Source organism: Penaeus chinensis, chromosome 29 (assembly GCF_019202785.1).
Source record: "Penaeus chinensis breed Huanghai No. 1 chromosome 29, ASM1920278v2, whole genome shotgun sequence".
NCBI classification, from domain to species: domain Eukaryota; kingdom Metazoa; phylum Arthropoda; class Malacostraca; order Decapoda; family Penaeidae; genus Penaeus; species Penaeus chinensis.
Window position 1 is genome coordinate 20,416,937 of NC_061847.1, and position 14,844 is coordinate 20,431,780.

General features: G+C 43.0%; 1 protein-coding gene across 7 annotated transcripts in view; it reads left to right on the top strand.

Moving 5' to 3' along the window:
- The window catches only part of LOC125040724 (twitchin-like), a 62,991-nt gene extending 52,912 nt beyond the window's left edge, over positions 1 to 10,079 (top strand). For 4 of the 7 annotated variants that reach the window (XM_047635417.1, XM_047635419.1, XM_047635420.1 and 1 more), the window contains 10 exons: positions 1,426 to 1,786; positions 2,076 to 2,302; positions 2,448 to 2,738; positions 2,914 to 3,285; positions 4,178 to 4,234; positions 6,700 to 6,809; positions 7,341 to 7,539; positions 7,725 to 8,351; positions 8,614 to 8,958; positions 9,140 to 10,079. In XM_047635417.1, coding sequence (XP_047491373.1) covers positions 1,426 to 1,786; positions 2,076 to 2,302; positions 2,448 to 2,738; positions 2,914 to 3,285; positions 4,178 to 4,234; positions 6,700 to 6,809; positions 7,341 to 7,539; positions 7,725 to 8,351; positions 8,614 to 8,930 — 2,561 coding nt within the window. In that variant the 3' untranslated portion in view covers positions 8,931 to 8,958; positions 9,140 to 10,079. Of the gene's footprint in view, positions 1 to 1,425; positions 1,787 to 2,075; positions 2,303 to 2,447; positions 2,739 to 2,913; positions 3,286 to 4,177; positions 4,235 to 5,091; positions 5,146 to 6,699; positions 6,810 to 7,340; positions 7,540 to 7,724; positions 8,352 to 8,613; positions 8,959 to 9,139 lie in introns of all 7 variants that reach the window. The other 3 variants (XM_047635421.1, XM_047635418.1, XM_047635422.1) reach the window with 3 other exon arrangements.
- The last annotated feature ends 4,765 nt before the right edge of the window (positions 10,080 to 14,844 follow it).

Consider the following 14,844-nt stretch of genomic DNA (forward strand, 5'->3'; position numbering starts at 1 on the left):
TCTGGAAGTAATGGTATCCCTTGTATATTTAGAATGACCGGGATAGCGACGTACTACACATCTCTCTCAATGTGTGATTGGAGTACCGGGTGGTCCTCTTAGAACACTCACTGCTGTGCCCAAAATCACGCAGGGAATATTCTCCTTCCTTCTCTCTCTCTCTGTCTAGCTTTCCTGTCTCTACGTTTTCTTTCTTGTCACTTTCACTTCTTAGAGCGTAGAGATTAGAGATACGTGGAAAATACCAGTCCAAGACACCCAAGTAGCATGTAACTGGAGGACACTGGACACCTTATTTACGTCCTTGCGTAGTTTCCTGATGCTGAAATGCCGTATTTCCCTTCTGCATAAACAACAAAAATCTGCACCCGATGAAAAGCACTAACACAAATTTCGGAATAATATTTATACTTCCACATAAACAATAAAGATATCCACATATGAAAACCAATAGAAACAGTTATTGGAATAATGTTCATGTCTCCCCACTATAAACAGCTCTGTACTCAAATGAAAACCACTAATAAGAACTTCGGAATAATGCATTTTGAGCAATTTTACTCAGCACAAGCTCGTCCACAGCTTCAGCTTTCCTCTACACATCTACTACCCAAGAGCACGCCATATTTGTTTAGGTTTTCACACTTAGACACTGCACCGTTTGCGCCTGACACGTAACCCACATTAACATTAGTCCTTCCGACCTTACTTTCACCACGATTACGAAATACTCCAACGTCATTGCTACTTCGAGAGCAGTCTTGGTATAACCTCTGGACTCTGACACAGCCTTGACCTCCATGTGACCCCTCTGGACCCCTTCCTCCTCCCTTAGTGTAACTCTCTCGACTGTAGCGGAACCCTTGACTCTGGTGGATTCTTCGACAACTCAGGTGAAGCCTTTGAAACATCCGACCTTGGTATAACTCTCGACCACAATTCACACCTCGAGCTGGTGTTCCTCTCGACCTTTAGTGAAACCTTTTAGTGAAATCTTAGCGCCACCCTCAACCTAGGTTCAAACCTCCTTCCTCACTATAACCTTTGACCTTGGTTAACCCCGCCGCGAGGTCGACTTCCCGAGCTATTCTTAGTCGCTGCGATTCCTGGAGAACCGAGGGTTAATTTATCAAGAAAGCATTTTATTCTGCCTGTTTGCTTTTTCAATAGAATTTAGAATTATTTATAGAGAGACATAGACTGTTGTAGATATGGCATATATGTGATGAAACACATCATATGACAATTTTCAATACAGTAAAGCCATGATGGCGGTAAATGGCACAGCAAGAATTTTTCATCCCAAAGACTATCGACAATCACGAAAATTAAAACCGTCAATGAATTCAATGTGATACTGAGGTAAAGAGCAGCCGGCGGAGCCCACAATCGCCGCGCCCTCACCCGCCCCCTTGTCTCCCGCAGACGTCAAGCCGGAGAACATCATGTGCCAGACCAGGACGTCGACCAACGTCAAGCTGATCGACTTCGGCCTGGCCACCAAGCTGGACCCCAACGAGGTCGTCAAGATCTCGACGGGCACGGCGGAGTTCGCGGCGCCTGAGATCGTGGAGCGCGAGCCCGTCGGCTTCTACACCGACATGTGGGCCGTCGGCGTCCTCGCCTACGTGCTCCTCAGCGGCCTCTCGCCCTTCGCCGGAGAGAACGACATCGAGACCCTCAAGAACGTCAAGGCCTGCGACTGGGACTTCGACGAGGAGGCCTTCGCCAACGTGTCCAACGAGGCCAAGGACTTCATCCGCCGTCTCCTCGTCAAGAACAAGGAGTGAGTGTCTCTCTTTGGCCTGTTCTATGAGAAGCTTTTTCCGCGGAATTTCATATTCCAGAATAGACTGAATGTTTCTTTATTAGTAACTTCCATAATTATACATCCTTGCACCCTCATCACGGAAGACATTAGCATGAAAATCTTTTTGTTGAACTTTCTTTAAAACATACAAATTTCCATGGTGCAGTATCATTATCATCGATAACAGTCACCCGAGTCTTACATTCGCCCTGACGCTTCTACCGTTACCGGCCTCACGATAACATAACGTTCTCTATGTCCACAGGAAGCGCTTGACCGCCCACGAGTGTCTAATGCACGCCTGGTTGCGCGGAGACTACTCACCCCGCCTCGAGCCCATCGATATGATGCGTTACATTCCCATTCGTGATAAGATCCGCGCCAAGTACAAGGAGTGGGAGAAGTTCCTCCTGCCCATCGGTCGCCTGGCTGAGTACTCGTCTCTCAGAAAGCTGCAGCTTGAGAAGTACAGGATACATGACACGCATTTCGGTAAGTTCCGCCTGCTCGCAAGCATTGCTTTTTGTGCTGCGTTCTGTTCTTCGCTTTATAACTTCCATTCAACAAATATTTCAAGAAAACATGTAAATCATAGCGCTGGCGATTTCTCAACTTCCCCCGACGCTTCCCTCCCCAGACCGCCGACAGTGTGCTCCTCGCTTCGTTATCCGACCACAGAACGCCTTCGCTTACGAGGGCCAGAGCGTCAAGTTCTCTTGCCGCATCGTAGGCGTTGCTGTGCCGACGGTATGCTGGTTCCACAACAACATGGAGCTCCGCCAGTCCGTCAAGTACATGAAGCGATACTCTGGCGAGGACTACACCTTCGTTATCAACCGCGTGAAGCTGGATGACCGCGGCGAGTACATCATCCGCGCTGAGAACCACTATGGCGCCCGCGAGGAACCCGTCTTCCTCAACGTCCAGCGTAAGTACCACGGGGTCTTACGCCTCTCTTGAGTACCTGTGGATCAGAATGGATTTATGGTGTTTGTAATATCCACTTTAAAAGAAATATTTATCCATCCAGCTCTCCACAGAAACCTTAAATCATGAAAAAGTCAGCCTAAAACAATTTAACGCGTTCCCTTACCCCGCCGCAGCCATGCCACCAGAGATCCCGCAGTACAGACCGCAGGAACAGATCGTCCGCCGCCGCCAGGCCCTCAGCTACAAGATGTGGCAGGAGGAGTCGGAGGGCGCCCCGAGCTTCACTTTCCTCCTCCGTCCGCGTGTGATCCAGTGCCACCAGACATGCAAGCTTCTCTGCTGTCTGTCTGGCAAGCCTACGCCCACAGTCAAGTGGTTCAAGGGCGCCAAGGAACTCACCAAATCCGACTACACAATGAGCCACGCCGACGGTGTGGTCACCATAGAGATCGTTAACTGTAAGCCAGGTGACTCTGGCAAGTACAAATGCGTGGCCACCAACCACCTCGGCACCGACGAGACCTCCTGCGTAGTCATTGTTGAAGGTAGGTCGTCCGCTGCTTCTCCTTCGCCCTACTTTGATATACTGATCATATTACAAAAGCTTTTATGTTATATCTCCAATAGCTTCCACTTTCAAAGTGCAAAAGCTATTGTATCCACAATGCAAAGAAAGAGCTATCATATTCAAAGTCTTCTAAATTTCCATGTGGCAAAGTTGCTTCCAGACATCTTTGTATTTGACTGACCCAATTTCTCGTTACGTCATGATCAATGTCTCCCTCTAGAATCATAATCCAGTGCATGATGAAATCTATGTTAAAGTTCTCAGCTCTTATGCTCTCATTATCTAAGCAATGTCGTCACTTTCTCAGATGTTTATTGTAGACGCTTTTAAAGTTGTTGTAGCTCCTCGAATGCAATTTGTTATATTGTAATTGTAATACTATTTCTTCCTGCGCGTGTCCTCAGACGGGAGACTAGCCATCCACACCGACAGTCATTAACTTACCGACTTACAGTATTTTTTAGTTCTTTATTATAGTTACTTTACGGAACGTGTTTACAATACTTGAACATCATAGCTCCAAAATACATTGCATTTCGCTGACAGATAACTCATCACGAGCACTTAACCCTCTTGCTTTACAGCTAATGACCAAGACAATACTTTTTATGACTCTGAAGTATTTAAATGACCGCTTTCTCCTTGTGTTTCGAGCCGACCTTTATTTAACTTTATTTGTTTTATTTTTTTCGACGCATATATTACAAGCTTTTCTTTCCAGCTTTAGATATTAACGAAAGACTTATATTTTTACTATCATGTTCACTTTAACCACGCTGAGACTTGGCTGGACGTTACTAGAATTCACGCTTTCCAAAACACACAAGACGCAAAATAATCATACACAATTTCCCAATCTCTCCTGCAAGGCTCTGGAGATCGCACTGACGAACAGAACTCTCTCATGAAGTCTATGAAGTTCACAGGTAAACCTTCAGACACAGTGTCTCGAAGGCCCCGGTATAACGACCTCTACCCGGGTTCCTAATACCGGGGTTCTCTCATCGTAGTAGACACGGGTGTCCTCTAGGTTGCTATGCATCGTGCACGGCTAATGCTTTTCTTTAATAAAGGAACATCCGACCATAAACACATAAAATGAAAAATACTAGCAAAAGAATGCTTATGGTGTCTGCCTGTGGATGTTTAGTGAACCATACGGAACTATGTATAAGCATATTGGCCTTCATACATAATTCGCATATGGTCCATTACCAGTAACAGTCTAAAATCCTCCCTTTTCTATGAACTATTAAACGGTAGACGTGATTTTCTCCAGCTTCCTCGACGATATCAAGACTTTTTTGTCAATTTTTCTTATTTTTTGGTAACGGTTCATTTTTTTACATCCCTAACGAGACGATGTATAGAGGAAAATATTTACTTTTCATCGCGAAATAAGTACTTTTTATTATTTCGCGACAAGTCATGTACAGAGTCTCCATTATGATAGAAACTCCTTGGTGATAAACTATGCTGGGAGAAGAATGGCAACACGTTAGTCTCTTGCTCACATCAAGGATAGCACATGTGAAATTCGCTTAATTAACTTAATGCTGCATTAATCTTCCACTTTAAATCTGCATGCGTGGCAGATTAAGCAGTGCATCATAAGGGAAGAAACAGCTGAGACAATGTGGGTGCCATTCTCCCCGCGCACAGGGACGCCTGCTGTAGCCAGCATGTGGCAGCTCCTGGCAAGTGAAGCCGGAGCTGTCATAAACAATAATGAATGCCTTTGGATCGCTTATTAACACGATATTTTTCCTACTTTAAAACCAAGGTGTTGAAGTATCAGCAGAACAAACACAGCTTCTTAAGAACCTCTCGAGTGAAGGTAAACGCTTTTGATTGAGCCTTGTTCCTGTAACCGTTCCTACCCGTGCATCCGATCCGCTGAACCGCCTGCCTCGTGGCGTCAGGAGCTACAGCCCTACGCTGTCTCCCTGGAGCCACACGCATCAGGCCTCAGTGTTCTCCCGGATCACACTTCCCTTGCTTGCTGTCTTTATATACGTGTGTGTAGTACTACCATCTTTATGGTGTAGAAAGTAGTGATATCGTGTTACTTGTATTCAACGTAATATCTCTCTCAGCGAGGGAGGTTTTGGTTAGGTACTGTGCAGTTGACGATTCCTCTCGTATCGCAGGACCAAGTTTCCTGGTTTTATATGTGGTGAAGACAGATATCTGACCCAGTTAACCCCCGAAGGTGTCATCGGTAGCTGCTGTGCACTGTCTTTAGCATGACAACGATTCCATTCATGTCCACCTGTTCGTAGCGTTTAAGGACTAACTACATGTGTGTTGGAAGGTCACTATAAACCCTGTACTAACCTTTACTTATCTCTTTAGTAAAATTAGTAACATGCTTTATAAATAAAGTAATAATATTCTTATAAATGCCATAACAAACTAAATATTGCAATCTAATTAAATTAATACCTAGCGAGAAACAGAAATGACTGCATTAAGGGAGACGGTTTGCAGACTTAGCGTAAAGGGTAATTTATTAGAAATATCAAGCTAAGCACCACGTCATATATTCTAGAAGAATTTTCCAGTCTCCTCCTTGGCAGACGAAATAGAATCCAGCTAAGCAAAATATAAATTTTTGGTGTTTGTGACTGCTTAGCTCGTATGTATTTTTTTTACGTTTTTTTCAGTTTTTTTCCCCAAGTTAAAGGGTATGTTTTTGATTAACAAGACTTTTCCCCTTTTTTCCTTATATATATTTTTTTTTGGGTACTAATCACGAACCTAACAGAAGCTGACTATTAAATCAGTCTCCACAATGAATAAAGTCTGGGCAAGGATGAGTCTCACCACATGATTTTGGTCGTAGAAATGATCGTTTTCGTAAGTAAAATGGAAACCATTATACCGGACAGATAATAATGAGAAGTAACCTATATCATACGTACATGCATACATATAAATGTATATATGTATATATAAATACATGCATACCTATCTCTGTATGTATGTATGTATTTAAAGCTTTATCTAGTTTTCTATTCTATCTGCAACAAATTTATCATATACTTAAACAAAAATATAAAGCTAAATGCAGTAATTGCACTGATTATAACTATATGTTTGTGCTTATATTTCAGATTCTTAGAACCTTTAATTATAAGCTAAACATTTTCTCATCTCATGATTCCAAGAAACATAATATTGAACGTAAAGTTTTAGAAATCGTCCGTATCAGATGTTAAGGAAGCCACGTATTAGTTTCGTGACAGATTATTTTTAGTAACACTTGATCTTTCACTTTCGCTCCTGCTTGTCTGCGCGGTGTCTTCGCTGCGTCTGCCCTTCCTCGTCGCTACGTCATCGCCACGCCTTCGTCACACATCGTTGCGTCATCGTTACGTCATGGCCTCAGACCGAAGGTACATCGAGACGACCATCAAGGACCTCCCTCCACCTCCGACCCCCGCCATCAGAGTTGAAGATTCTAGCTCTTCCTCCAGCTACTTCAGTTCCACACACAAGGTAACTGGGAAATTTATCTTTGATTTATATAAATGATAAAAAAAAGACATTACACGCGTTAGATTCTCCTCTTCCTCCCTAAGAATGGGACTATTGTGACTGAGGACAAAATGCAATTATCAACGATGGTAATATTTTTCTCTGTGCGTTATAGACCGTACTTGTAGTACTGAAATAACTTTTTATTAACATTATTTTGATGATTTTATTGTTTTAATTATTGTCAGCAGTGTACTATTATTGATATTAACATCAGCTTTTTTTTTTTTTATTAACATTGGTATTATTATGATCATTATTGTATTGTTACTTTCATTTTTGTTTCATTAATCATTATCATTTCTTATCACTAATCAGAATATGACTCTAGATACCATTAATATTTTGCGTCGAAATAGAAACTAGTGCCGTTAATATCACCGTCGCCTTGATTTTCCTTTTCATAATCAGAGCAGACCATTACAAGCATAAGGGCCCAATGATACAATGCCACAGCAAGCACTAATATTTAACGCTCTAACCGTAACACAGTCTGCCGCCACCATCGCCGTGACCAGCAGTTCATCATCCCGACAGGAGAGCCGAAGCAGCAAAGTCGAGGCCTCCTCCACTTCCGTGTCCGCTTCCTCCACCTCCACGGGGGCCAAGAGACAACTCAAGCCCTATGGCAAGAGGCAAGATTCCACTGGCTCAACCTCCAGGTCTCGGTCCGCCACAAAGGAACTTGAGTGTGAGTAGGAGTTCGCCTTTGAGTATTTCGTAATCATGGACTGTGCGAAATTTTTATTATGAATGTATAAGACTTAACAGCATTGCAGGAGGGCATTTTCTGCGTTGCATAAATTGACGATTCAAAGCTAAATTCGATTCTGAAACGCCATCCTCTCCAACATCCCATTTCACTTTCCCTTCCAGTGCCGCCCGATGATGCCCTGATGGGACCTCCAGGCTTCTCGGGAGAACTCCCCAAGATGCTGGCAGTTAAGGACGGCGAACCTCTCTGCCTCAAATGCACAGTGAAGGGCGACCCTGAGCCTCAGGTCACGTGGTTCAAGAACGGAGAGCCCCTCAGCTCGTCAGACATCATCGATCTCAAATACAAACAGGGTCTCGCAGCCCTCACCATCAACGAAGTGTTCCCCGAGGACGAAGGCGAATATATATGCAAAGCCACCAGCTCGCTAGGCTCGGCGGAGACCAAATGCAAGCTCAAGGTGACGCCCATGGAGCAGCAGGTGAACGGCAAAGGAGGTCCGGGAGATAAGATTCCCAGAATTACTGAACACTTAAAGTCCCAAGAAGTCCCAGACGGCACGCCGATCACGCTAACCTGCAAGATCGGAGGAGCTACCAAGTTCGACGTCGTTTGGTTGCACAATGAGAAGGAAATCAAGCCCTCAAAGGACTTCCAGTACGTGAAAGAAGGAGACAATTACCTCCTGAAGATCGCTGAGGTGTTCCCCGAAGACGCTGGTACCTACACGTGCGAGGCCTTTAACGACGTTGGAGAAACATTCAGTACCTGCACACTAGTTATTTTAAGTAAGTAGTCAGCTCGAGATATGAACGAGAATTGTTTCTTGGATTATAATGAATTTGTTGATATTCAACTCTCTCTCTCTCTCTCTCTCTTTCTCTCTCTCTCTCTCTCTCTCTCTCTCTCTCTCTCTCTCTCTCTCTCTCTCTCTCTCTCTCTCTCTCTCTCTCTCTCTCTCTCTCTCTCTCTCTCTCTCTCTCTCGTTTTCCCACCGTCATCTGGCATACCCCACCCCCCACGAGACCCTGACGGCGTCCTTTGTTGCAGTTCCTGCCGAAGAAAAGAAGCAACCCGCCTTCAAGACCTTCCCTACCTCGGCGACCGTGAGCGAGGGCAAGTCCGCGACCTTCACCGTCAAATTCGAGAAGGAACCGACCAAGGTTTCATGGGTGAAGGACGGCAAGCCAGTCGATGAAAAGTCCCCTCGCTACAAGTTCCAACAGGAAGGCAAAAAGGAGTTCTCGTTCGCTATCCCCAAATGCCTAACGACAGACGTGGGTCAGTACGTGGTGAAGGCTGCGGGAAAGAAGGGGGAGACGACATCAGCCTTCTCTCTCAACGTCTATACCGCCGAAGACCTGTGATCTGCTCCACGCGCTCTCCCAGGCATTGGTTAGTACGGGATTTGTTTTCTTGTTTGACAAAATGTATTAGCAAATACAGTTTGGTATTAGAGTGTTTTTGAGAAGCTGCAGTGCTAAGAGTCCTGTTGTAGAATGATTAAGATGCTATGAATATTTTCTGTTTCGCTTTTTTGATTGTATGTTGATTGCTTCCTCTCTTTCCCTGACAGATAGGACCATATGGCCGTGAAGTCACGTGTTCTCGTTTCAATGAGTCCTTTACGTGACTGACGAACTCCATGGCCACTCAGCAAGCATATGCTCGCTGAGTTGGCCCTAGAGCAAGCATTTTCATCGTGTTATAGTTACTGTGTGCATGTTCGCTTCTGTGCTACATGTATTTTTCCTATGAGATTATTTATTATTAATACATTTATTAGCTATAGTTTCCTTTTGAGATGGAAGAGATATGTCTGATGCGAGAAAGGTTTTGCCATCATATCAAAGATTTCTGCACACACGTGAACTAGATGTATGTATTCAGTTTTGTGTCCGATTCACAAGCATTGTATATTGCCCTGTAATGGTGACTCCGTGTATGTTTGCCGACGACTGAACCAGCCAGATTGTGCACTCAGCGCGTCAAAAAGAGATGAACTCTGCGCACGTCTGATGGATTGTTTAGCACTGGGTCGTTCTTAGATCACAACATAAATACGTCAGTCTACTGTTCACATCTTTTTAACCCTTTTGATTCTAAATAGTGTTTTGTTCAGAGCCTTTAGTTTTGCTGTAATCTAACCTCAGATGACAGGCATAATCCGTTATTGTATAGGTTGGAATTGCACCACAACTTATATGACTATGGATTCTGCTCCTTATCGCCTCGTTCCAATTCTCTGTCTCTCGAAGTTCCCGCCATGTTCTCGTCGTTGTACGTCATCAGCCTATGAACCAATCACATAGCTCCCTGCGCTGCTCCCCATACTACGTCATCAGTCCACGAACCAATCACACAAAACGTCTCCAGTGACATGGTAACATCTATGTCAGTTATCTCAGCAGACTAGCGTAGTATGGCGCTCAGATAGAACAGACATTAACTGTATGAGAATTGCCAATGTAACTTGTATAAGGCTTTTACGCGAGAAATATATGTGAATTTTATTATACTTTCTTTCTTTACCCTACGCTCCTACACACACCTTTTGAAAATGGAACTTAGTAAATGACAATGCTTGTTTTTTTCAAGGTACAAATGGACAGGAATCCGAAGAGAAAAATCCTCCCAAATATACATACACTCATGCATATACGCATAGATACAATGTATATATACACAATACATACATTACTATTGCTCCTATTCTCTCTCTCTCTCTCTCTCTCTCTCCTATTCTCTCTCTCTCTCTCTCTCTCTCTCTCTCTCTCTCTCTCTCTCTCTCTCTCTCTCTCTCCTATTGTCTCTCTCTCTCTCTCCTATTGTCTCTCTCTCTCTCTCCTATTCTCTCTCTCTCCTATTCTCTCTCTCTCCTATTCTTTTTTCCTCTCTCTATTCTCTCTTCCTCCTATTCTTCTTCTTCCTATTCTCTCTTTCCTTCTCTCTCTCTCTTTTCCCTTCTTCTTTCTTTTCTCTCTTCTTTCTCTCTCTTTTTTTTTTTCTCTCTCTCCTCTCTCTCTCTTCTCCCTCCTTTCTCCTTTCTCTTCTTTCTTCTCTCTCTTCTCTCCATCTCTCTTCCTATTCATCTCTTCTACCTCTCTCTCTCCTAATCTCTTCTCCCTATTCCTCTCTCTTATCTCTCTTTCCTATTCTCTCTCTCTCTCTCCTATTCTCTCTCTTTCTCTATTCTCTCTCTCTCTATCTCTCTCTCCTCTCTTTCTCTCTCTCATTCCTATCCCTCTATCTCTATTCTCTCCTCTCTTCCTTCTCTCTCTCTCTATTCTCTCTTCTCTCATCTTTCTTCTCTCCTCCCTCTCTCTCTCTCTATTATCTCTCTCTTCTCCTCTCCTTTCTTCTCTCTTCTCTTTCTCTCTCTCTCTTATTCTCTTTCTCTTATCTCTCCTCTCTCTTTCTCTCTCTCTTTCCTCTCTCTACTCTCTCTCCTCCTCTTCTTCTCTCTCTCTTCTTCTCTCTCTTTCTCTCTCTTTCCTTTTTTCCCCCCCTCCTCTCTCTTTCTCTTTCTCTTTCTCTCTCCTTCTCTTCTCTCTCTCCTACTACTTCTTTCTCTTCTATCTTCTCTCTTTTTCCTTCTCTCTCTTTCTTTCTCTCTCTCTCTCTTCCTTTCCTCTCTCTCTCTTCTCTTTCTCTCTCTCTCTTCTCTCTCACTCTCTTTCTCTCTCTCTCCTATCTCTCTCCTCCTTCTTCTCATTCTACTTCTCTCTCTCTTCTCTTCTCTTCTCTCCTCTCTCTTCTCTCTCTTCTCTCTCTATCCCTCTTCTCTTCTTTCTCTCTCTCTCTTCTCTCTCTTCTCCATCCTCTCTCTCTCTCCTCTCTCTCTCATTCTCTCTCTCCTCTTCTCTTCTCTCTCTTTTCTCTCTTTCTCTCTCCTTTCTCTTCTCTCTCTTTCTCTCTCTCTTCTCTCTCTCTCATTCTCTCTCTTCTCTCTCTCTTTCTTCTTCCTCTATATCTCTCTCTCTTTCTCTCTCTCTCTCTATCCTCTCTCTCCTTCCTCTCTCTCTCTTCTCTCTTCCTTCTCCTTCTCTCTTCTCTCTCTACTCTCCTCTTCTTCTCTCTCTCTCTATCTCTTCTCCTTCTCTCTTCCTCTCTCTTTCCTCTCTCATCTTCTCTCTCTTCTCTCTCTCATCTTCCTCTTCTCTCTCTCTCTCTTCTCCTTCATCATCTTCTCCTTCTCTCTCTCTCTCTCTCTCTTCTCTCTTCTCCTCTCTCTATTCTCTCTTCTCTCTTCATCTCTCTCTCTCTCTCTCTTCATCTCTTCTTCTCTTTCCTTTTCTCTCTTCTTCTTTCTATCTCTCTCTCCTTCATCTCTCTCTTCCTATCTCTCTCTCCTCTCTCTCTATTCTCTCTCTCTCTATTCTCTCTCTCTCTATTCTCTCTCTCTATCTTCTTCTTCTCTCTCTCTTCTATTCCATCTCTTCTCCTCATATCTCTCTCCTTCTCTTCTCTCTTCTATTCTCTCTCTCTATCTCTCTCTCTTTCTCTATCTTCATCTCTCTTCTCCTCTCTCTCTTCTCTCTCTCTCTTCTCATCTCTTCTCTCTTTCTCTCTCTCTTCCTCTTCTCTCTCTCTCTCTCCTCTTCTATCATCTCTCTTCTTCTTCTCTCTATTCTCTCTCTATCTACTCTCTTCTCTCTATCTTCTCTCTCTTTTCTCTCTCTCTATTCTTCTCTCTTCTCTCTTCTTCTCTTTCTCTCATCTCTCTCTTTATCTCTCCTTCTCTCTTTCTCTCTCCTCTTCTATCTCTCTCTCTATTCTCTTATCTCTCTTCTCTCTCTCATATCTCTTCTCTCTTCATCTCTTCTCTACTCTCTCTCTCTCTACTTCTCTCTCTCTTCTCTCTCTATATCTCTCTCTCATCTCTCTTCTTCTTATTCTCTCTTCTCTTCTAAATCTCTCTCTTTCTCTACTCTCTTCTCTCTCTTCTTTCTAATATCTCTCTTTCTCTTCTTCTCTCTCTCTCTCTCTTCTTCTATTTTCTTCTAATCTCTCTTCTCTCTTCTATTCTCTCTTTCTATATCTCTCTTCTTCTATCTCTCTCTTCTTTTCTTATTATCTTCTTCCATTCTATTCTCTCTCTCTTCTATCTCTCTCTCTTACTCTCTCCTATTCTCTCTTCTCTCTATTATATCTCTCTTCTATCTCTCCTCTCAATCTCTTCTCTCTTCTATTCTCTCTCTCATCTCTCTTCTCTCTTCTCTCTCTCTTCTCTCTATTTCTCTCTCTCTCTCTTCTATCTCTCTTTCTTCCATCTCTCTCTTAACCTATATCTCTCTCTCTTCTCTTCTTCTCTCTCAATCTCTCTTTCTCTCTTCTATCTTTCTCTCCATCTCTCTTCTCCATCTCTCTTCTCTTCTCCTCTCTCATCTCTCTCTCTCTCTTAATCTCTCTCTCTTCTATTCTCTCTCTCTCTCTATTCTCTCTCTCTCTCTATCTCTCTCTCTCTCATCTCTTCTCTCTCTCTCTCTCTCCATCTCTCTCTCTTCTAATATCTCTCTCTCTCTTCTAATATCTCTCTCTCTCTCTTTTAATATGTCTCTCTCTTTCTCTTCTAATCTCTCTCTCTCTTCTAATCTCTCTCTCTCTCTCTCCTAATATCTCTCTCTCTTGTAATATCTCTCTCTCTCTCTTCTAATATCTCTCTCTCTCTCTATCCCTTTTTTTAATCTCTCTCTCTCTCTCTTCCGATATCTCTCTTTTTCTCTCTCTCTTCTAATATCTCTCTCTCTCTCTATCCCTCTCTTTAATCTCTCTCTCTCTCTCTTCTATTATCTCTCTCTCTCTTCTAATCTCTCTCTTTCTCTCTCGCTTCTAATATCTCTTTCTCTCTAATATATTTATCTTCTAATATCTCTCTCTTTTCTAATGTCTCTCTATTCAAATATATCTCTCTCTCTTCTAATATATATATATCTCTCTTCTAATATCTCTTTCTCTCTTCTAATATATCTCTCTATTTTCTAATCTCTCTCTCTCTTCTAATCTATCTCTCTCTTCTAATCTCTCTCTCTCTCTCTCTCTCTCTCTCTCTCTCTCTCTCTCTCTCTCTCTCTCTCTCTCTCTCTCTCTCTCTCTCTCTCTCTCTCTCTCTCTCCTAATATCTCTCTCTCTCTCCTGTTCTCTATACCTCTCTCCTGTTCTCTATACCTCTCTCCTATTCTCTATTTCTCCTAATCTCTATATCTCTCCTATTATCTCTCTCTCATATTCTCTTTTTCTCTCATATTCTCTCTCTCTCTTCTAATATCTCTCCTATTCTCTCTCTCTCTATTCTCTATATCTCTCTCCTATTCTCTATATCTCTCTCCTATTCTCTTTATCTCTCCTATTCCCTATTTCTCTCCTATTCTCTATATCTCTCCTATTCTCTATATCTCTCCTATTCTCTATATCTCTCTCTCCCTCTCTCTCTCATATTCTCTCTCTCCTCTCTCTCTCTCATATTCTCTCTCTCCCTCTCTCTCTCATATTCTCTCTCTCCCTCTCTCTCTCATTTTCTCTCTCTCTCCTATTCTCTCTCTCTCTCCTTCTACTCTCTCTCTCTCTCTCTTCTACTCTCTCTCTCTCTCCCTCTCTACTCTCTCTCTCTCTCTTCTATTATCTCTCTCTCTCTCTCTTCTATTCTCTCTCTCTCTCTCCCTTCTACTCTCTCTCTCTCTCCTTCTATTCTCTCTCTCTCTCCTCTATTCTCTCTCTCCTCATCCCTTTCTATTCTCTCTCTACCAATCTTCTGACTCTCTCTTCAATCTCCTCCCTCCATTGTATGTCCTCGCATTCCTTCACACAGTATATTTCATATCTACGTCATCCACTTCTAATATCTTGTCATCTGAATCAAACTAACTTTCTAAACTTTAACTATTATCTCTCTCTCTCTCCTATTTCATCTCTCCTCCATCTCTCTCTTCCTCCTATCTCTCTCTCTCCTCCTATTCTCTCTCTCCTCTCCATCTCTCCTCTCTATCTCTTCTCTCATCTCTCTCTCCTATATCTCTCTACTCTCCTATCTCTCTCCTCCTCCTATCTCTCTCTCTCTCCTATTATCTCTCTCTCTCCTATTATCTCTCTCTCTCCTATTATCTCTCTCTCTCCTATTATCTCTCTCTCTCCTATTATCTCTCTCTCTCTCTCTCTCTCTCTCTCTCTCTCTCTCTCTCTCTCTCTCTCTCTCTCTCTCTCTCTCTCTCTCTCTCTCTCTCTCTCTCTCTCTCTCTCTTAATCAATACCTGCCACACCTAAGTAGCCCATTTCACAATATAT